We start from the raw sequence: 23886 nt of genomic DNA on the forward strand, positions 1-23886 counted from the left end.
AGTTAGTGCCAGAGGTAAAATTCAAAATCAAGCCTCCGCATTTCCCAACACACCACAGTGCCTTTCCTATCAGGAATAACAATTTCTGCCAGCCTTCTGAGATTTTCCATGATCTGGTCACCTAAGTAATTATTTCCAGTTAATGCCTTAACTCTTACCAGACTGATCTCATTTCTGCTTCCCTTCACCTGCCAGTCTTCTCTTCTAATTCTTCCCATCATTCAGAGTCCAGTTTAAGTCTGCCTTTTTCCTTCCATGAAACTTTCCTCATCTTAATCCCAATTTATTTCCCTCTCCTCTTAATTTTGACGTCACTTATAGTAGGCACCACATAACACAGCACTGTTACATTGTTTTTCCTTTAAAGAGGTCGTAAACTCTTCAGTGTGGACGGCTCCGGTCCATACTAAATCTTTGAAGGGTGGCAGTCCTTCCAAAATTTCCTATTTCCCTTTGAGCCATTATAGGTACTTCTGGAATGATGAATGAACTAAACTCAACAGACAAATACTTCTTGATTAAAGTCAGCCCCAAACTCTCGTGTTTTACCCTCTGCTTAATCTACCGCTCATCAGCTGATCCGCAGGGGTTGAGTGGCGAGCGGAGACGGTAGTCCGGCCACGTAACGCTCCCCGCCCGCTTCGGCAAGCCACGCCCAGCCGGCCCGTCGCCGATTGGGCGTGGCCCAGCCTAGGGTGGCCGATTGGGCGTGGCGTGCGGGAGTGAAGGCGTGGCCGAAGGGAGAAAACTACGTTCTGGATCGGACTCGGTAGTCTCCGGGAATCCTCGACAATTTTCGGCAACGGTCTCCTCCTTCGCCGATCGGCCTCGGGAGTTTCCGGCCTCCTTCGGGCTTTTCCGTCTGGCTCCCGCGCGGATCTCTCCACTTCGGGTATTTCCGTGTACCGCTCGGAGGTACTCGGTAATCGCTCGGCCTCCCCCATCTCCCGGTAACGGTCGCTGGTGAGTTTAAATGAGCCGGGGCTGGCCGGGCCGGAGCCGCTACGGGGGGGGCCTGAGGCACTGCAGAAAGTGGGCCTGAGCCTCAAGGATGACGGTGCTGCAGGAACCCGTCCAGGTAATGATAACCCCGCAGCGCTGAGGCTTGGCTCGCAGCCTCGGCCGGGAAGCCGCGTACGGCCACTCCGCGGCCTGGTGCGGCCTAGGCCCGGCTGCTTCTCCCGCCTCCCCTGCTGCCGGGTCCTGCCTGTCGTCTCGTCGGCTGGGAGGCCTTGCCCGCAGCCCGATTCGTGTTCCCTCAGGTCCTGCGTTGCTTCCACCCGTGTGAGCGCGGTTCGGCGATAATGCCAGCGTCCGGCCGGCCCCTCCTGTCAGTCCAGGGGCCTGGCCCCGGCTGGGGTGAGAGACGAGGGGCGGGGGGGGGGGGAGGGGGGGACCGAAAACTCGCCCCAGGTGCTCTCTCGCCCGGAGGATGATTGGGAGGCACCTCTGATCAGAGCTTGGGCTACCTTCGTAATGGTGGGGCAAGTTGGCGGGGGGTGTCTGGTTTTGTTTTTGTGCTCTAGGAGGAGAAGGTGGAGGGACGATAGGATCGGTATTTTTAATCCCGATTTCTGTTTTGGTAACAGACTTCCTAGCCCACGTTGCTTTCCTCACTCAGTGAATTCCACCCACCCATCCCCCCCACCCCCGACAATGATCTGGGAAGAGAAAACTCCAAGGCCCAGTGCTGAGGGGCAAACACCTCTACGAGGGGAGGGGGTAACAACGGCAAATCTGGGGGTTTTCCCCGTGACCTGTGATGGGGATCAGGAGTGTTTTATTGTGCATGTTGATAAGGCGTTCAGGAAATGAAAGACAGGGTTTTTACATCCATTTCACTGTCCTTACGACACCAGGGTATGCTTTGACGCACAGTGCTCTGTTGGCATGGGAGAAACCCTATTGGGTTTGAAGTGTGATGCAGTGCCAAGTCATTTTCCCCCTGCCATCTCAAGAAACTGAATCTTTTGTCCCTTACTGATGGACCAGGTCTGGGAGACTCACCGTAGGGTCTTTGCCTTGAATAGAAGAGTTGACCTCTACCAACTGCTGTCATTGAGTTATGGGCTTGCTTTATTTTGAAGTTACAAAGCAAATCGATTTTAGAAATTACTTCACATTAACCTTAATAGGCCTGTGATGTCAAATGATAAATATTTTAATGCATCGCCACGTCCGTATTTCCTTAATTTTTCTTCGCAGGATGAGATAGAAATTTCTCCCAGTTGGCTTCTTCTTTACATACAGCTCTTTACATATAACAGCTATTAATATTTGAACTAATGTAAGGTAGGATTCTGTCTTAGGAAATTTACCTGTTTGTAAGTTGTATCAATGCTTCCAAAGCTTTTATTTCTTGCCATACAAATTCCTCTTCCTGGTAAAGAGTCCCTTTTAAGATTATTTTTTTGAGGCCTGATGTGAAATTAAAAGTTATCTGTACCTTCTTAAATGGATAAGCAGATCACTCAAGTTGTTTAATTTGTTTCATATTCTTGTAATTTTGTCTTAACTAATGATACATTTGCTTTCTTTGGCCCCAGAAGTCTTCTCAAATGATAAACTAGTTTCATTGTTAGCCTTTAACCACTATTTAATAACAATTTCAATTTGTATAAAAACATGGAGAAGAAAAGAAATGTGTAGCCTACTCCTAGATGATACCCATCAGGTTTACTCTTTTTTCCTTACTCTTAGCAGTAATGCACTTCAGGATTTTCCATGGAATAGCCAGTCTGATAAACCACCTAAGCCTAAATCTTAACTCCTCCTCCAAATTGTCTCTCATAGAAAAGCATTACTTCATATATGAGTCTTTACAAACATCTCTCCTATTATGAGGCAGAAATTCTGTCCATTTTTAATATAACTGGGGAAGACACACTAGCCTAAATGACTTCAATCAGTGTTAATTTGGATATTTATAAAATTCACCTGATGAAATTGATTTTATTTATTTTATGCGAGTCACCATACAGTACATCATTAGTTTTTTTTTTTTAAAGATTTTATTTATTTATTTGACAGAGAGAGAGAGCAGGAACACAAGCAGGGGGAGTGGGAGAGGGAGAAGCAGGCTTCCCGCGGAGCAGGGAGCCCGATGTGGGGCTTGATCCCAGAAGCCTGGGATCATGACCTGAGCCGAAGGCAGCCGCTTAACGACTGAGCCACCCAGGCGCCCCACATCATTCGTTTTTGATGTAGTGATGAAAATGATTTTTTAAAAAGTGAAGACATTTTAATGGATTTATCAATTATTCCTGGGGATAGAACTTCACAGAAGTGTTGGATGAAGTTATAAACAAGGCTTGTAAAAATCGCCTTAATAAGCAGTATAGTAAGTGGATACTATACACATAGTACTGTTTTACAGATCATTTAGATAGTGAAGGAATACTTTTGGCTTGGAATAAGATGTACAGGGACAGCATTTTTTTTTTTTTTTAAGATTTATTTATTTGAGAGGGCAGAGGGAGAGAGAATCCCAAGTATACTCCATGCAGAGCTTGGAGCCTGACATGGGGCCAACACAGGGCTTGATCCCATGACCCTTAGATCACAACCTGACCTGAAACCAAACTTCAAACGCCTAACCCACTATGCCACCCAGGCACCTATACGGTTACAGCATTCTAATATGGATTCAAAGGGTACCGTATTCCAAATAACTTAGAATTGAAGGTGTTGTATTCAGGAAAATTGTGTTAGATGACAAAAAAAAATGGCTTTGTTGATATCAAAGATAGATGTGAACAGTTTTAGTAAAGTTGTCCAATGAAAATAGAAAAAAATTTCTAAATATATTTTGTGATTTTTACAGTATATATGTGTTACTAAATAAATCAATAGACATTTGATGATTTGGTCTTTATTCAAAAAACTTACGTACTTAAGTTAGCTGAACACATTTGTTTATGAAATTTTCTTCTGGAAAATGGGAGATTGCCTTATATTTCGATACAATATAATATCTTGAAGACAGTGCTACATAGTACTGAACTGAGAGGATAAGCTTTGGGGGATGGGGTGGAGGAGGAGGTCATTGCAAATATATGATAATTCCTTTATGGACTAGGGTCCTGATATAGCCCTTTTTGTGCTTATGGTCTATAGAGAAAGCATTAAACAAATAATCACAAATTAATAATTACAAATTGTGATAAGGGCACTATAAATAGGGTGTGTTAGGAGAGAGACCTAATAGGAGGGACTTGACCTAAGCCCAGGTGTGAGGTTTGCAGTTGAATCACCAAAAGAGGTACTGCAAAACAGCAAAAAGTTAAGCAGTCTCAATGAAAAAATCAAATTGGAAAGAATGTTATGCACCAGTTATTTACCACGCACAGAAGAATATAAAAGACACATGAAAATCTTCTCTAAAAATGGTGTTGGGAAAGTCCTTTTTGAACAAACAACATTGAAGCTGAGATCTGAAGGTTGAGAAGGAAATAGTAATTTGAAGGGCATTACAGAAAGAGAAAACAGCATGTGCAAAGTCCCTAAGACAGCAGAACTTGACATTGAAATGATTGAAAGGAGGCCAGTGTGGCTGGAGTTGCATATTAATGGGAGGCCATTATAAGGAGTTCAGTTTTCATTCTAAGAGTGTGGGGAGTCCTTGAAGGATTTTCAGAAGAGGACTGACTTGATCTGATGTAGATGTTAGATCTCTTGGTTGCTATATGTGAAATGTAATGAGAGGAAGGAGGAAAGAGTAAAATCAGTCTTAGGATGAAAGTAACTTAGACTAAAGTGGTAGTAGTGGAGTAGGAAAGAGGTTGATATTCAAGAGATGTTTTGGAGATAGAACCAAGGAGAAATGGAAATTGATTGAATGGGAGAGCATGGGGATCAAGATTTGGATTTCATTTTGGTGGCACCATTTAATAAATGAAGAATCCTTTGATAGGGGGACAAATCTGAAGGAGGACAACCTGTTTTGAACAAAATAAGTTAGAGATATTTGTGAAGCCAACCAGTAGAAATGTGGAGACATAACCTCTGATCTTTTGAGGGGTCTAGTCTTGTTGGGAAGATGAAAATGTTTAACAGGAACAATTGGATAATGTTACAAGTCAGTATGTATTTGATTGTACAGATACTAATAAATTTAGGAAGTAGATCCTTGTAGACTGGAAAAATAGGAAGGGTTTCTTGATGGAGTAGAATTTAAAGCTTTAGAAGATGGGAAGGGTTTGAATTGGTAAAGAAGAGAAAGAATGTTTTTGGCATGGAACAGCATGAGCAAAAGCCCAAATTTGAGAAAGGTGTTTAGGAACCAAAAACAAAACAAAACCAAAAACAACGGTAAAATATCATATCCTTGGTTAGAATGGGAATTGAGAGCAGGAAGAGAGAAGGTTTTGCTAGCCCAGGAGATTCAGATTATACAGGACTTAACATCCAGGTTGAGGGGTTTAAGGTCTTTACTTTAAATTTAAAGTAAAATAAGCTACCAATCTGTAGTGCCTTAGAAAATAATCCATTTCCCTCCCTGTTCCTCCCAGAGAGACACCATCACTAAGGAACTTTGAGGTGCCTGAGCAAAGTAGTGATGGAAGCTGTATGTGGGCTTTTCCAAGTGGCAGGTTATATGTCTGGGGTATATGAGAGTTTGAGTTGGCTGTCTTTACTATCACTTTCTGACCCTCTAAAGAATTGGTAATAAAGGATGTTCTTCTGAGCAAAGTTAGATTTTTATATCAGAAATGGATAGAACTTCTGATTGATACTTTTTCATTTCTTTAATTTTAATAGGACAGAAAAAAATCCAAAGTTCTAGGACTTTATGGCCATCGTATATATGTGTCAAATCTTCCTGGTGATCAGTAGTACTAAGTTAGCTGATGAATCATTTGGGTCTTTTGTGGCTTATATGTTAACAAAATAAGCAATTGTGGCAGATATGCTGGGAGATGTTATAATAATGGAAACTGTAGATTTATTTAATTTGTTTATATTGGGAGACAGGAAAGGATAAGGTTTTAATAAGTGTGTACTGTTGCAGGAACACCATATATGTATCATGTCATTTAATCCGTGTCCAAGAAATAGAGCTCTGTTTTCCAGATGAGAAAATTGAGGCTGAGAAAAGTTAAATAGTTCCCCTAAAGTCACCCTCTTGGAAGTGCTGGCCCACAAATTAGAACACATACCTCCAAAATAAGTCCTGGATATGTTCTTTCTATTCAACATGTTCTTTCATTTACAACAAAATTAAACAAGTAGATTCGTAGGAAATCCCCATATTTTATAAAGGAGTAATTAGGTGGTAATTATTCTCATTACAAAAGAATAATTCTATGTGCCACAGAGTTTCTTTGAATAGAGATTTCCAGAGATCCTTAACTATTGGACAGTTGACCCTTGAACAATGCGGGAGTTAGGGACACTGACCTCCCATGCAGTTGAAAATCTGAGTATAACTTTTGACTCCTCAAAAACTTAGCTACTAATAGCCTGCTGTTGCCTGGAAGCCTTGCCAATAACATTAACAGTTCATTAACTCATATTTTATATATGCATTATATACTGTATTCTTATAATAAAGCTAGAGTAAAGAAAATGTTATTAAGAAAATCATAAGGCAGAGAAGATACATTTACAGTAGTGTACTATATTTATCGAAAAAGATCCACATGTAAGTGAACCTGTATAGTTCAAACCCATGTTGTCCAAGGATCAATTGCATAATAATACAGAGAAACTTAAGGCTAAGACTAACCTAAGATGCTAAGAGTGGGAGGACTGGCAGAAATGAAAGATCAGTTTTTTATTCATTCATTCATTTTATTCATTCAACATACATTAGCTAAGCATTTGCTTAAGAAGTACATAACAGCTGCTGTGAATCTAATAATGAGCAAAACCAGATGTAGTCCCTACCTTTCTGGAGTTTATATTATAGTGAGGAAGACATTACTCAAGTAGTCTCCTCCTGTGGTATTACAAAGGAAAGGTACTTGATGTGTTAGAGTGTGTTTTAGGGATACCTGACCTCATCAGAGGTCCCCCAAAAAAGCATTCCCTGAGAAAGAAGTCCAAAGAATGAATCAAATTTGCATAGTTTGGAGGAAAAGAGGAATGTTCCAAGTAAAGTGAATTATGTGTATGTTTAAAGGACCTGTGGCAGGAAGGTAATCTGGCAGGTTTGAGGAGTTGAAAGAAGGTCCTCCTGCCATGGAGAACGTAAGAAAACATGATACAAAGTGAATTGGAGAGGTAAACATGGACTATACCACCATCCCTGATTTGGTGCTTTGGATTTTTATTAAGAACAATGAGAAGCCGGTGAATGATCTCAAGCAAAGGGATAATATGATCAGGTCTGATTTGTGAAAAGCTCACAGGGAGAGAATGGATCATAGGGTGGAAAAGAATTCAGAGAAGACAAATAAGACACTATTAAAGTTATCCAGGGGCGGAAATGGTCTGCCTTAGGAAGTAAATTGAGTTTCTTCCTTTCATTATTATTGTAGTTGCCTAATTTAAATGAGTATCATTTTGAAAGATACCTATATGCATGGTTCTAGAACCCTAGGTCATGTATGGTCTGGTGGAACACCAGAGGGACAGATACATTCTTACAGAGGTTTAGAATTCAACCAAGTACTGTACTAGGTTTATCTCAAAGGTAGTGTTTTTATCCTATTTTACAGATGATTAAAACAAAGCTCTTGGTCATCTTGATTAGCAAGTGTTAGAGAGTTAGGCTTAGGGTTCATCTGCTGTGAGTTGGTAGTTGGGAGAATATATTAAACATTCAAGAAATTGTTGAGTCAGATTAGATTTGAACACCCTTTAGCCTGTTGTTTTCTGAATGACTTTTTTTGTGTTCTTCTCAGTGCAAATGTTGAAGTTCTCTGAGGAAAACACGCATAGTTTATCACATTACCTTTTATCTATGTCTTTTCTGTGTCATAGTACAGAGGAGATGTGGGCCAGATAGCAGAGATTCTGTAGTATACTTAACCTACTGTTACATTCAGTCCTTGCCAGCACCATGTATTTTTGTTCTAAGGTTCATCTTCCCAGTTGTTTGATAAAAAAACAAAAGCACAGGGGTACCTGGCTGGCTTAGTCAGTAGAGCATGTGACTCTTAATCTCGAGGTGTGATTTCAAACCCCACATTGGGTGTAGAGATTGCTTAAGTAAATAAACTTAAAACAAAAGCACAGTGGCCACAATGACAGTGACCAAATAGGTGCCTATGGAATAATGCCTGGCTTATTCATAATTTTGAATTCATAATTCAAAATTCATAATTTATTGTGGGCAGAGATTTGAAAATCCAATATATTGGCTTTGTACAGCCCACCTGAAGAACTTGATTCTCTCAAGTTATTTTTTGATGTTTATGTTTTTGTGTGTGTGTGTTTGTGTGTGTTTTTTAATATTTATTCGAGAGAGAGAAAGAAAGAGTGAATGAGCATGGGGTTAGGGGAGGAGCAGAGGGAGAGAGAATCTCAAGCAGACTCCCTGCTGAGTGCCTCGCGTGGCACAGGGCTTGATCTCACAACGCTGAGATCATGACCTGAGCTGAAATCAAGAGTTGGAGGCTTAGGGACACCTAGGTGGCTCAGTTGGTTAAGCATCTGCCTTCAGCTTAGGTCATGATCCCAGGACCCTGGGATCCAGTCTCTCATGGGGCTCTCTGCTCAGCAGAGAACCTGCTTCTCCCTCTGCCACTCCCTCTGCTTGTCCTCTCTCTCTCCCTCTTTCTTTCTCTCTCTGAGAAATAAATAAATAAAATCTTAAAAAGGAAAAAAAAAAGTTGGACGCTTAACCTACTGAGCCACCCAGGCGCCCAGTTGTTTTTTATGTTATTTTTTTACTGACATCAGGATCATATAGCAGACAAAGCAGATGCTCATTAAATGTTTACTGGATGGATAGATGATGTGCTTCAGAAGTGGTGGGCATATTGAGCAAGATGATAAGGCAAATGATCTGATGGTATGAAGGGAAGTATATGACATGATCTAGGTTGCTATTAACCAGAAAAATCTGAATATCTTTCAGGTATTAATAGATCACATCACTGAGAAATTTTGTTGCCACCAAACCTGATCTATTCCAACCCCGTTGTCAGACTAACTGGTATTTCCTCACCAGATTCTTGCTCCCTTGCTTTTTAATGTTAAGCTTGTTGTGTCAAGGGAAGAAACAGCTAAATGTTATTTTGTATTGTTTTATATTGTCAACATTAATGTTCCTTTTTATTCATATTAGTAAAAGGTAATTATATTAAGAATGCCTTACCTTGTATTTTATCTCCAAATCGGGTTTCTAAAAATTTATAGTTCAGTAAGTGGAAAATAGATTCAAAGTTCCAAAACAAATACTCATTCTACAAACATTTATTGAGCCTGCACTATGTTTAAAGGCAGTTATCTAGGATAACTGGGGAAATAACAAGTTAGGTAGTATAACCAGGGAATTATAGAGAAAAATAGAATCGGGCTTTTTTCCTCAAGAAGTTGCAACCTGGTTAAACAAATAATATAACCAAGTCCAATAAACAGCCTGATAGTTATTTATTTATTTATTTTTTTGGAGAGAGAGAGAGAGAGAGAGAGAGCACGTGCACATGAGCCGGGGGGAGGGGGGAAGGCAAAAGGAGAGGGAGAGAGAATCTTAAGCAGGCTCCATGTCCAGTGCAGGGCTCAGTCTCACAATCCTGAGATCATGACCTGAGCAAAATCAAGAGTCAAATGCTTTACGAACTGAGCCACACAGATGCTCACAGCCTGATATTTTTAAAAGTATAAACAAAATTGTCTAGAACCTCAAAGAATTGAGTAATTAATATTGCAAGGGATCGGTAAAGTCTTCATGGAAAGACAGAAGAACATGTAAGCTGAATTTTGAAGAAAGGATGACTAAAATTTCAGGAGATAGAAGTTAAAGACAAAGGTTAACCCAAACAGGCAAAGACTCTATAGTATGAAAATATAGTGAATGTTTAGGGACTGATGGAGGCTTTTTCTGGTTCTAGACCATGGGCAGCTTTGGTGAGATGTGGGAAGAGCTGAAAAAGGGAGATTAAAGCCAGGTGGGATTTGAATAGTTTACTAAGGAGTTTGTGCTTTGTTCTATAGATATTTTGTAAACTTTGTGGAGCTATCCAAGAAGAATCATTAGAAGGTTTTGATTAGGGAGGAAGACATGACGATAATGATGATGGCACAGCTAAAATTTGTTGAGTAATTATTAGGTATGTGCTAGGAACTATTATGTACTTTATTGGACTCTTATATTTTAAATGAAGAGACTAGGACTTGAGACATTGTTACTTGCCCAAGGCACAGAACTAGTAAGTCATGGAACATGGATTTTTGAACCCAGGGCTTTCACTATCATCTCTGTTTAGCAGTGATGATATTTATGTTTGAGGAATGTAATTCTGGGACAGGCAGATTACCTTACAGCTTATAGGCAGGAAGACCATTTAGAAGGCTAAGGGTTTAAAGGGAAGAAGATTGTTATGGAATGGGACTAGGAAAGTGGGGATAGATTCTAGATACCGTTCTTTAGGTGCAGTTCCGTAAATAATTGTTAGGCACTAGCCCATTCAAACCGTTTAAATCCATAATGTACCCAAATTGATTTACCAATACATTCATTGTTTCATGTATACTTAACCCAGCATCTGTGACCTTATGTGGTAAAAGATGTTTTTGAATTTCTCCTAATTCTGGCAGCAGCAGTGCTCCTCCAGGCCCTAGTACTGTAGTAGTCTCCTGTATGCAAAAGAGAAAGTACCTTTCTACGTCAGTAACTTGTCTCTTCTCCTTTCTTTCAAAATCTAAATTCAATCCTACAAATATTTATTGAAACCTATTATGTATCAGGCTCTAATGTTGTCTCCCATCAGCTAAACCAGAGATACTTAATGAACAAGGATATCTGTGAACCCCTAACACTGTACACGATTTTTCTGTATGTGTATATGTGTGTGTGTGTGTGTGTGTTTCTAGCTTTTACAAGTTTTCACAAAAGAGTGTGCTGTAAAAGGATGGAGAACTACTTATCTAAAAGAGTAAAAGAATGATTCTGAGGGGCACCTGGGGTGGCTCAGTTGGTTAAGTATCTGCTTTTGGCTCTGGTCATGATTCCAGGGTCCTGGGATGGAGCCCCACATTGCACTCTCTGCTCAGTGGGGAGCCTGCTTCTCCCTCTCCCCCTACCCCCGCTTGTGTTCCCTCTCTCACTGTCTCTCTCTCCTGTCAAATAAATAAATACAATCTTTTAAAAACAAAATGATTCTGAGCACTGAATGCTTACTAGTGAAAAGGTTTAAAAAATAAAGATACCTAAACTCAATCCCAGCTTCTAGGGATTGTGATACAGTGGATTTGAGGTAGAGCATTGTCAAGCAAGAATTGATAGCCACTGATCTAGACAGGAGCAACACTGAAAGGTACTCCATGAGAACAGAAACTATTTGTTAATTACTCTAGAGTCTAGAAAGTGCCTGACACGTAGTAGGCACTCAGTAAATATTTATTGAATGAATGAGTACTAGAACTCTCCAGTTCAGAAAAGTTAAAAAAAGGATACCACTATTCCCTGCCCATTGATTTTCATTCATGGTCAATCATGCTGGAGTCAGTAAGAAAATGTACTCAGGCAGTAATAGTACACCTTTGTACTCTAAATAGCTGAGGATATTGTTGAAATCCACTACAGGCAAATGTTATCAGAAATAAAGTCAAGGAGGAGGGGCCTGCGTGGCTCAGTTGGTTAAGTGTCTGACTCTTGGTTTCGGCCTAGGTCATGATCGTGGGTCGTGAGATCAAACCCCATGTCAGGCTCTGCACTCAGCACAGAGTCTGCTTGAGATTCTCTCTCCCTCTCCCTCTGTCCCTTCCACTCATGCTTTTTCTCTCAAATAAATAAATAAATCTTAAAAAAAAAAAAAGTCAAGGAGTTATAAGGAGTAGGAACCCCAGATCCTTGGTTAAAAGTATGTGGAAGAATTATTAGCAGCAATATGGAACATTTTATTGGGGGTTCTGGCTGTTTCAGCAGAAACTGTCTTTGGTACCTTTCCTATTTAGGTGGCTCTAATTGGGGAAGAATCATATAGTGATCTAACAGTCCTTCTTAAGGTCCTGTTGGTATTTATGGTCTTCTCTTTTTCTCTCTTCCATCTATTTTACTTCCCAAGTAATAGAGGACCTTCCAATTACAAATGAGTGTTTTTTAGTGTAGTATGATATTTCGGTATTTTAAGTATTCCTTTCTATGAGATTGAGGGACATTGTGGGATTAAATCATATGGAAGTATTCCAGAAATAAGCATATATGGCAGCTGGAAGAGAACTGAAGTATGGCAAAATTACGATTGTATGAACCCCTTTGTCTTCTGGAAATTATGAGTAGGGGTGTTGGGATCAATCAGGCTTTGGGACAGCAAATTATCTTTAGTATGGAGTTTATAAGTATCTGAAAATTCTAGAATTTCTCTTATTTAAAGCAGATAAGTCGTATTTTTGTGTATACTGTTGGAATCATCCTATAGGTTATGCCAACTACTTCTGAAAATATTGGGGGAGAGTGAAATGGTACATTTTAGACCAAAGGGAAATTTCTTTGTAGCCCAACTAATTTGGGGGATTATGAAAGGAGATGGTATTGTGATTCATTTATATTAGTATGTGGGATATTTTATTAGGTGTAAGAAATGGGTTGGTGCCAAGGAGGAACATGAAGACCTACAAACAAGAGGCTTTGGAATATGAATAATTCAGGCCTTTCTTTTAAAGCTAAGGGATATGGCCTGAAGGATTAGAAATTATTTTATTCATAACATCTTGAATTAACATTAGATGAGACAACCTTTTTGGCTTTGGGAAGTCTGTTGAGCAGGGATGTTTTTAATTAGAGTAAGTCTTTTTTAGATCAGTCCTTTTCCAACTTTAATATGCATATAAATCACCTGGGGATCTTGCTAAATGCTGGTTCTGACTTAGTAGGTCTGGGATGGGGTCTGAGATTCCACACTCCCAGAAAACTCCCAGAAGATAACTACTGTTACTGCTCCAAGGACCACACTTTGAATAGCAGTTTTAGATAATTCTTGAAGTAGTAGGAAATGACTGGGTTAAGAACACTAACATTAGAGGGGAAAAATGCTGCCTGGGTTAGTATAGTTTATTCAAAATTAAATTTAAATTCCCTCCTTCTTCCTTTCCCTTGTGTCTGGATGTGGAAATGGCCAAATTAACATCTCTGAGACTTTAAAAAATTTAGATTGTATAGACAGTAAGCTTAAACAAGAGGATCTAGAGACCCCAAATGAAATTCATTTACCATTTTTTTCTTGAGGAAATAGAAAAATACACCTTTGGGCTAAGTAAGTCATCAACTACTACTAGGATTTTAATATAAAAAATTATAATTAATAATACCCATAGAGGGCGCCTGGGTGGCTCAGTCGTTAAGCGTTTGTCTTCAGCTCAGGTCATGATCCCAGGGTTGTGGGCAGAGCCCCGCATTGGGCTCCCTGCTCAGCGGGAAGCCTGCTTCTTCCTCTCCCACTCCCCCTGCTTGTGTTCCCTCTCTCGCTGTGTCTCTCTCTGTCAAATAAATAAATAAAATCTTTTAAAATAATAATACCCATAGAAATATTATTAAACATTTGCTTATTCATTCAAATGTTTGAGCTTTTACTATATCCAAGGCATATTAATTACTTGTTATAATGTAATCTAGCTTTACTGTTAACAGTGTTAGCTAGTGGTCTTCATTAGGTAATCCCATCTTGCTGGTTTTATTGTAACTAGTAAATTATCCAATAAATTATGAGCTGGTATACATGCTAGAAATAAAAAAAAATGCTGTTGTATCATGATCAGTTGTAAAATATCTCAATTTATAAGTTTATGAATTTTTTAAAAATTGATGACTTTTATATCTTGTGATAGTCTAAAAGTTAAAAGAAACCCAGAGAGATTAAAAGAAACTCCTGTGGTTTAGTGCTCCTAAAAATGCTAGGCAAAACATAAATATATATGAACACATAATTTATATGACAGACTAAAACTTAGTGTTATATGACACACTGGAACTTAAAAGAAACCTCTCTGGTTTAGTGCTTCTAAAAATGCTGGGTAAAATAGTAAGAAAAGGTAAATCACCTAACAGAAAAATGTATGACACATAACCACGCATTTGCCAGAAGACCAGTAAACATGAAATAAATTACCAATGAACATAGCCTCATTTTAATATTCAGAGAAATGCTAATTAAAGACACGAGATAAGTATTTTATATCTATCAGACTAGTAAAAATGAAAAAATTTAGGGCCACCTGGCTGGCTCAGTCAGTAGAGCATGTGACTCTTGATCCCAGGGTCATGAGTTCGAGCCCCACATTGGGTGTAGAGATTACTATAAATAAACAGACTTAAAAATTTTTTTGATAGTACGTAGTGTAGACAAGGATGTGGAATAATGGGAAATCATGCATTTTTGGTAGAAGTGTAAATTAAACCAACAATTTGGGAATAATTTGCATAACCTAGTAAAGATGAACATGTATATGAACATGAACTCAGCAGCCCCATAATTTCATTCTTAAATATATATCCTAATTTGGAAAGATTCTTAAACAGATACCCCAAGAAACAAATAGAAGAATGTTCTTTGCAGCACTGTTATAGCTGGGGGGAAAGAAACAACTAGAAATAACCCAAATGTTCATATGCCGTAAATAGGTAAAATACATTTTGGTATATTTATACAATGGAAATATTATTTATTCAGCAATCAAAATGAATGAACTCCAACTGCACAGATTGAGAATGAAGTTTTTAAATATAATATTGGATTACAAAAGCAAATCATAGCAGAATATATGCAATATGATTATATTTATTTTGTATTTATTTAAAATTCAAAAACAGGGATAACTAAATGTTGCATTGCTTAAAGATGATACATACATATATATACAAATTGTAAAGAAAACCTAAAGATTAACAAAATTCAGGGTGGTAGTTTCAGAAAGAGGTTATGTAACTGATGAGCACATAGGGAGGGGGCTTCAAGTATATTGGTAATATTTTATTTCTTAAGCTAGACAGGAAGCACATGGGTCTAAATGTTTTCATTTGTTATTACTTAAAATGTTCTTTTGATGTATACTTTATAGATAAGTTTCCTAACTCTAAAAAAGAGAAATATGAGGTGCCTGGGTGGCTCAGTCGGTTAAGCAATCTGACTCTTGATTTCGACTCAGGTCATGATCTCAGGGTCGTGAGAAAAAGCCCTGTGTCAGGCTCCATGCTCAGCTTGGAGTCTGCTTGAGATTCTCTCTCTCTCAAAATAAATAAATAAAATCTTTTTAAAAATAAAATAATAGAAAAATATATTCAGATAGATTAAAGGTTATTCCTATAGTAGCTCTACTTACCTGTATCCTAATATGCTTTCTTGAGTGGGTGAGAACAGGGTAGCATTAAAGATAATAGGTGGCGAAGTTTTTGTGGAGGATGACATACATTTCATGTATATTATGAAAAATTGTTTAAACCACTGTTGTAAGTTTAGAGCAGTATAGTTTAGTGGTTTGAGCAGACCTATAAACAAGTAACTATAACAAAATGTGAGTGCTTCTCTAGAAGAGATACGTTTGTCAAAAAAATGGCTAGGAATCAGCCAGGAAACCTTCATAAAATAGATGTTAATTAAGCTGGGTCTTTAGGGATGAGTAGTTTGTAAAAGGAGGTAGGTGAGGGAGCCCACATTCCTCTGTGGGGGAAAAGGAACTACAAAGGCACAGAGGCCTAAATGTCCATGGAGAGTTGAGTGAGTAAATTCAGATATGTTAGGAGCCAAACTGTGAAGAGCCTTGTCTAGCAAACTATGGAGTTTACATGATGGGCATTGACCTTTTATTACTTAAACTAGGGTTGTTGATTTGTTTACTCTATGCAAGGCTCAGCTAGGAGTTACTTTGAAACTCTCTATGTTTGTATATTTATGTTCTTTTTCCTCTACTTTCAGGCTGCTATATGGCAAGCACTAAACCACTATGCTTACCGAGATGCAGTTTTCCTTGCAGAACGACTGTATGCTGAAGGTTTGTAATCTCTTCATTTCTATAGAACCATAAGTGAATAAAATATATGGAATTCTGTCATTTCTTATGACATATATAACAAGATTCTGGGGATCACTTTTGTTTTTCCTCTATGATTGGCGCTAATTCTTAAAACCTTTTTCCTGTATCTTATATGCTACTTTTAATAACTGTAGAGTTGTTCCAGGTTTTACACTATGATTTACTTAATCATTTTCCAACTTTAGATTTTTTTTTTCCAGGTTTTTTGTTAGAAAAGTCTATATTCTGTGGCTAAGAGCAAGAATTTAGCCTATAGCCTTGGTACAAACCCTTAACCCTGTCACTTAAATATGCAGTTGTATTCCTTGGGCAAGTTACTCAGTGTCTGAGTATTTCAGATTTCTCATCTGTCAAAGATAGTAATAATTGTTTCATAACATTGAAGAATGAAATGAGATAATGTATTTAAAGCACTTGGCACAGCCTTCTGGCATGGTAATAAATGTTCAATAAACATCTGGTATTCTATGTTTTGTTTCTGTCATTAATTATTGTAATTTTCTTTCTAAGAAAGAAAATTTCTTTCTAAGATGGTAATATAGAGAATTAGGTACAGCTTTTCTTTTAAGTCATTTCCTTGGGTTATAAATTCTAGAATGGATTTTACAACTCAAACAGTGTGATCAGTTCTACAACAAATTACTTTTTCCCCAGTTGGTAACCCAGCAGAGAGAGGCATAATAATTTGGGGTGTTAACAGCATAAGACTTCCTTCATAATCCTATATGTATCAGATTTGATCAATTTAATGTATTTTTGCTTACTTGAGAATTGTGAGGTATTTTGTATTGCATTTTTATTACTATAAGGGACCCTGGGTATTTTCTCAAGTGTTTGTTTTAAATTTATTCCTATTTCTGTGAGCTATATCTTTATTATTATGTCTGCCCCTGATTGTTGCTTTTTAACGTTAATTCTGTTGGTTTTTATTATTTCAGTATTTAAAATTTTTTTTGTAGTTTAACTCATTAGCTTTGTCATTTATACTTTCTCCTATTGCTTCAGTAGCTGGAAAATTATCATCTTTCTACCACTACCGTGAATATGTGGTTGTTGGTGGTTTAAAAAAATTTAAAGAATTTATCATGATATTACCAGTTTATTCAATATTATATATTAAACAATGCTTTTTTCCCTCCCACATGGTATTTACTTGGTTTTATATTAAATTTTAAAAAAATATTTTGTTCTGTTTCCAGAATTTCTCCTCTCTTCCATTAATTATGTTTTTAACCCAATATCATACCATTTTTAGCTAACACTTTATATTGTATTTTAATATTTCATAAGGCCTGTCTCCCATCATTTTTTTCTTTCCAATTCATTCTTTGATAAGTCTTTGCCCTTTTTTATCTTTCATTTTTCTATGTGTATTTTATTATTGCTTTGAAATTTCACAAAGATTTTGATCAGTGCCGACCTGTAACCATATAATTCTCTAAATTAATTTAGAAGTATTGGCATCTTACTATATATAGCCTTCCCAACCAGAAACGGTGCTGCCTTCTTTTTACTCAGGTGTGTGTTTGTTTAACTCAGTTTTTCTACTTTTTGTGACATTCCCATTAGATTACTTGCCAAGAAGTTTAATTTTTTTTTATGGTTACATATAAGCTTTATTTTTGTGTGTTTTGTGTGTTCTTATATGAATTGCTAATGGAATCTTTCTGCTCAGTGGTATGATTTTACGCTAGTAGCAAGTGCTTAGTAACCTAACTGCAAACATAAGAAGGTAGATATTAGGGGTTTGCCAGGCATGTGTCACAAGAAAGGACAAGAGATAAGAACATTATGAATATAGACAAGATCTGGAACCAGGAAATAGAAACTATATAGGAAAGTTAACACAGAAGGGGATTGGTAAATAAGATACAGAGAAGTGCCAGAAGTCCAGATGAAGTTGAATTGGGAGATGTATGGGAATAACATGGGAGCGGAAGACCATGAGCCGATCAGTTGTAAAACTCTTGCATTAATGAAGCAGAATGTCTGGAATTTAGTAGCTGAGAGTTACAAGGAGAAGGTATATACTCAGGAGCAGGGAATTTCACAAATAGGCAAAGGGTAATGCTTGGAAATAGTTTTAAGAATCAAAGAGCAAAGAGGAGGGGCCCCTGGGTGGCTCAGTTGGTTAAGCATCTGCCTTCAGCTTGGGTCGTGATCCTAGGGTCCTGGGATCAAGCCCACATAGGCCTCCCTGCTCAGCAGGGAATCTGCTTCTCCCTCTCCCTCTGCCCCTCCCACCTGCTCATGGTTGCTCTGTCTCTCAAACAAATAAATAAAATCTTTAAAAAAAAAAAAAAAGCAAAGAGGAAACCTTACCTTGACTCTGATTTAAGTGGGATACGAGGGAAATAGCATCCCTTTGAGAATGCTGTCAGGTCCTTCAAGGGAGAACAGGAGTTCAGAGTTCAGAGAGGAGAGTGGGGAAGATCTGTGCAGCAGGAGTCTGAGATCCCAATGAAAAGATAGAGAAGAGTGAGGAGAGGCTTAGAAGATAATGCAATAGATTACCCTACTCTGCTCAATTATATAAAAGCAAGGTTTATCTTGCATAATCTACTTACATATATTTTCATTGATACCTACACAACCCTCATGTTTTGCTGTCTTATACTTTCTTTTTTGAATTTGTTTATTAAAGGATTGGCAGTTTCTAGTTTATTATAGTTAGGCTCCAGAAGATTGTCAATTAGTGGTTTCCAGTTAAGATGATTAGGTTTTCCCATAGAATTGGGGCAGGATTCCAGATGAATCTGCATAAAGCTGTTCAGTCCACTTTCTGTCTGTGTTTGATACGGCACTTGACGCTTGGAAAGTTGCTCAGTGTTAGTTTCTCTCAATATACAGTTGACCCTTGAACAACACAGATTTGAACTGTGTAGGTCTACTTATATGCAAATTTTTTTTCAGTACAGTACTGTAAATGTGTTTTCCTTACGGTTTTTGTTTTTCTTTTTAAAGAGAGAGGGCAGAGGGGCAGGGAGGAACAGAGGGAGAGGGAGAGAGAGAGAATCTCAAGCAGGCTCCAAACCCATTGCGGACCCTGACGTGGGACTTGATCCCACAACCCTGAGATCATGACCTGAGCCTAAATCAAGAGTCAGACACTTAACCAACTGAGCCACCCAGGCGCCCCCACCCTTATGATTTTCTTAATAGGATTTTCTTATCTCTTATCTTCATTGTAGGAATACAGCATATAACACATATAACATACAGAATATGTGTTAATCGACTGTTTATATTATCGGTAAGGCTTCGGGTCAACAGTAGGCTTTTAATAGTTAAGTTTTGGGGGAGTCAAAAATTACTTGCAGATTTTTGACTCTGCAGGATAGGTGCCCCTAACCCCCTCATTGTTCAGGGGTTAATCGTAGAACCTAATCACTCTGTTTGACTCTTATTTCTATGAGGGAAGATTTTAGAATTTAAGGGCAACAGGAGCAGATACTATCCTAGTTCAATAATAATGACAAGCATAACTTCTACCATTTATTGATTTCTTACTATGTACTAGGCTCTTTACATACTTAATATTAATTCCTTATTTAATCTTTAATAATCCTATAAAGTGGACTTTGCTATTGCCATTTTAGAAAGGAAGAAACTGAGACCAATGTTCACAGGCAGTAAGTGGCAAATCTTTCTGATTCCATTTTACGAAGGGTAGCAAATACATGCCACTCTGATTTATGATAGACATCACTAATCTATCATACTGCTTATTCCCATTGAACCAGCCGTGGAATTCTTGTTGACACCGTGTTGCTGGCTGACAGTATTAGTTGATCAGAGTTAGTATACTAGATGTAACCTGTTTTCTCTTTTGCTCAGTGGCCTCCCATGCCACTAGTGGTAGGTGCTATGTTTAGAGAAAGACACCCAACAGGGCTAAAGAAGTAGATGGATAGGACCCTCTGAAAGCCAGATTCTTGAATTTCACTAGTTCCTTGTCATCCATTGGTCTTTCTCCTAAGAGTTGTATAGTTAGCCCTCCTAAGATGGTGGTATAAGCAAAGTGCTGTAAGAGGCTCGCGTGTTCATTAGCCATTTGATCTTAGGTAAGAAGTTACTCTGGGCCTAATTTTCCTCATCTTTAAATTAGGAAAAGAAGTATCTATATAACAAGATCGTTTTCAGCACTAACTATAATAATCTACTGTGGTTTCTGGCATGTAGGAAGTCCTTTACAGTTCCTCTCCCCTAGCATAATCTAATACAGTGGCTTTTCAGATTTATTTTTTTTACTCGTCTTATGTACGATGCACTCTGATATTTTTCTGAGTGTTTGTTGTTATTGTTTTAATGCAGGTTGATACCCGCTAAATTGATTTCACAATCCACAGTGAATTGAGACTTGCTGTTTGGAAAAACTGTCCTAATCTTATCATCTCCCTCCATATCCCCTTCTGCCATTGTAAGCGCGTGTTTTTCCTTCCCGCTGCCAATACCTGATATCCTTGACCAAAGTTTTTCTCCATTGCTAATTGATTAACTGTTGGACAGAATATAGATTCAGCTTTTCCCCTTGTCCTAATAGATAGCATGTAGTACCTCTAAAATTTTCTAAGATTTTTAATTGTAATTATATATATTTAGCTGTTGGGAATGAATAGAAATGGGTGGTTAGGAACAAATAGAAACAGTCATAGACTGACTATATGGGCAAAGAATACATTAATACAATTAATATGGTAGGTCCTTGGAGAGAGAGGCGTTATTTGTGTTTTTAGAAAACTAATCAGATGTAAGTTTTGTGTGCATTTTATTTTATAAGGAAATGCCTAGTGCCTCTGGGGAAAGATGAAAATTTGCTATCTATGAGACCATATGGGACTGGTGATTGTAACTGGTGAAAAGCAAGGAAAAAGAAGTAGCTGAAGACATTGTGTCAACATGTGTTCCCTAAGTTATTTTGAGGGTCCTCATGAAAAGCTCACAGTTGCTTGAAATCTAGTGTTCTATCTTGATGTAGATTTTGCATCCTACACTACAAAATGTTTATTTTTAAGTATGGATACATTTTATGTTACCATAAAATTGTTCACCGGTTTCTACCTGTCTCAATGATTAATGGACCAGATGTAGAAATTGCACTGGGTATATTGATTTCAGTAAATCGGGTTCAGTTGAAGAGAAGTGAACCAGAGTAAAAGGTTCAGCATTTGTTTCTCTTCTCTAAGCTATGATATTGAGAGCCCAAACTCACAGAAATATGTGACTACAAATGGCAACATTTTTTAAAAAACTTATTTACCAGTTTATGTTAAGGTCATCATTGAGGGGAAATGTCCAGAATGCTACTAGTGATGTGGCATAATGTTTCATTTTTAGGTCATTACTGGAAAATTTAATACATATATCTAGTCTAAAAATTCAGTCAGTTTGTTGTATTTGGGGAGGGGGGCCTCCAAAAGGATGTCTGGCCTATTGGCCTAACGTTTTACTATCATAGTTAAATGCTTGCCAGTGAAAAAGATGATGCTATTTAATTGTCATAGTTTTCATTTTTATAATGTGTTAGTGATTAAGACTCAACTCTTCCCAACAGCCTTTTTTTTGACTTGCCTAAACTTTTTTATCTTTAAATTTTTATTGTTATGTTAATCACCATACATTACATCATTAGTTTTTGATGTAGTGTTCCATGATTCATTGTTTGTGCATAACACCCAGTGCTCCACGCAGAACGTGCCCTCTTTAATACCCATCACCAGGCTAACCCATCCCCCCACGCCCCTCCCCTCTAGAACCCTCAGTTTGTTTTTCAGAGTCCATCGTCTCTCCTGGTTCATCTCTCCCTCCGATTTCCCCCCCTTCATTCTTCCCCTCCCACTATCTTCTTCTTTTTTTTTCTTAACATATATTGCCTTATTTGTTTCAGAGGTATGTATCTGTGATTCAGCAGTTTTGCACAATTCACAGCGCTCATCATAGCACATACCCTCCCCAATGTCTATCACCCAGCCACCCCCTCCCTCCCAACTCCCCACCACTCCAGCAGCCCTCAGTTTGTTTCCTGAGATTAAGAATTCCTCATATCAGTGAGGTCATATGATACATGTGTTTCTCTGATTGACTTATTTCATTCAGTATAACACCCTCCAGTTCCATCCACATCGTTGCAAATGGCAAGATCTTATTCCTTTGGATGGCTGCATAATATTCCATTGTGTATATATACCACATCTTCTTTATCCATTCATCTGTTGATGGACATCTTGGCTCTTTCCATAGTTTGGCTATTGTGGACATTGCTGCTATAAACATTGGGGTGCATGTACCCCTTCAGATCCCTACATTTGTATCTTTGTGGTAAATACCCAGTAGTGCAATTGCTGGATCATATGGTAGCTCTATTTTCAACTGTTTGAGGAACCTCCATACTGTTTTCCAGAGTGGTTGCACCAGCTTGCATTCCCACTGACAGCGTAGGAGGGTTTCCCTTTCTCCACATCCCCGCCAACATCTGTCATTTCCTGACTTGTTAATTTTAGCCATTCTGACGGGTGTGAGGTGGTATCTCATGGAGGTTTTGATTTGGATTTCCCTGATGCCGAGCGATGTTGAGCACTTTTTCATGTGTCTGTTGGCCATTTGGATGTCTTTGGAAAAATGTCTATTCATGTCTTCTGCCCATTTCTTGATTGGATTATTCTTTGGGTGTTGAGTTTGATAAGTTCTTTATAGAGTTTGGATACTAGCCCTTTATCTGATACGTCATTTGCAAATATTTTCTCCCATTCTGTCGAACAACCTTTTTTTTATTCGAGACTCAGCTGTTTCATTGCCTTAACTTAGCTGTTTCACACAAACATCACACACACCAAACTCAATGCATGCAAAGCTAGATTTATGTTAGCACACTAAGACATCTCTTACTAAAAAAGCTTCCTAACTGGTTTTCCTGCCTCTTCTCTTTCCTCTTCCTAAATCAACCCATTCTCTTTACTTTTCTTAAAATGCTTCAGAGGATTTATCCCTAAATCGTTAGACAGCTTGCAAAGCCCTGCACAATCTGGCTATCTGCTTTCTCCTTATGTATGGCCACTCCCCGCCCGCCAACACTAAAGAGCCTTTCTGAAACTTCCTTCACCCTCTTACCTGTGGTATATTTACTCTAAGCATGATTTCAAGATATCTTAAACCATTATTAACCCTATCATATACAACAGATATAAAACCAGTTAGTATTGAAATTTAGGAGGTAAACAACTAGCGAAAATAAAAAGTGGGAATAATATTAAAATACTGAAATTGTATATGTAAATGAGGTATTCAACAAAAGAAATGACTCTTAAAGGATGGAATGAATTATGCAGCATCTGGAAAGCACAGCACCCAGGCAATTGAAATCCTTCAGCAAAAGAAAAGTTAGTAATGAAATGGAATTATTTGAGCTTGTGGCTCAGAGTCATGTATGTATAACCCACATTACTATCAAATGACTATTCAGGTATTATAAATTTAGGAGAAAGCCAATGATAATAATAGCACATATAGCTCTTACTATGTGTCAGGTACTATCCTCAGTACTCTCTTTTTATTAACTCATTTAATCCTAGTAGCAACCCTTAGAGATCAATATCTCTTATGTCCTTATTTTACAGATAAAAAAACTGAGGGACAGAGAAGTTAACTTGCCATAAGTCTTGAAGCTAATAAGTAGTGGTGCTGGAATCTGACCCCAAGCAGTTTGGCTCTAGAGTCCATAGTTCTAACGCATGTGCTGTACTGCCCATCCTT

The 23886-nt window shown here is 38.2% G+C and overlaps 1 protein-coding gene across 11 annotated transcripts in view; it reads left to right on the top strand.

Annotated features, from left to right (window-relative positions):
• Positions 1 to 916: 916 nt before the first annotated feature.
• CDC27 (cell division cycle 27) overlaps positions 917 to 23886 on the top strand; it is a 73233-nt gene continuing 50263 nt past the window's right edge. For all 11 annotated transcript variants that reach the window (XM_028087494.2, XM_028087500.2, XM_028087498.2 and 8 more), the window contains exons 1-2: positions 917 to 1078; positions 16020 to 16095. In XM_028087494.2, the coding sequence (XP_027943295.1) occupies positions 1052 to 1078; positions 16020 to 16095 (103 nt within the window). In that variant the 5' untranslated portion in view covers positions 917 to 1051. The remainder of the gene's footprint in view (positions 1079 to 16019; positions 16096 to 23886) is intronic.

The sequence above is a fragment of the Eumetopias jubatus genome, unplaced genomic scaffold (assembly GCF_037043125.1).
Source record: "Eumetopias jubatus isolate StellerSeaLion01/CBP00866 unplaced genomic scaffold, mEumJub1_p1.0 scaffold_10, whole genome shotgun sequence".
In the NCBI taxonomy this organism is placed as follows: Eukaryota; Metazoa; Chordata; class Mammalia; order Carnivora; family Otariidae; genus Eumetopias; species Eumetopias jubatus.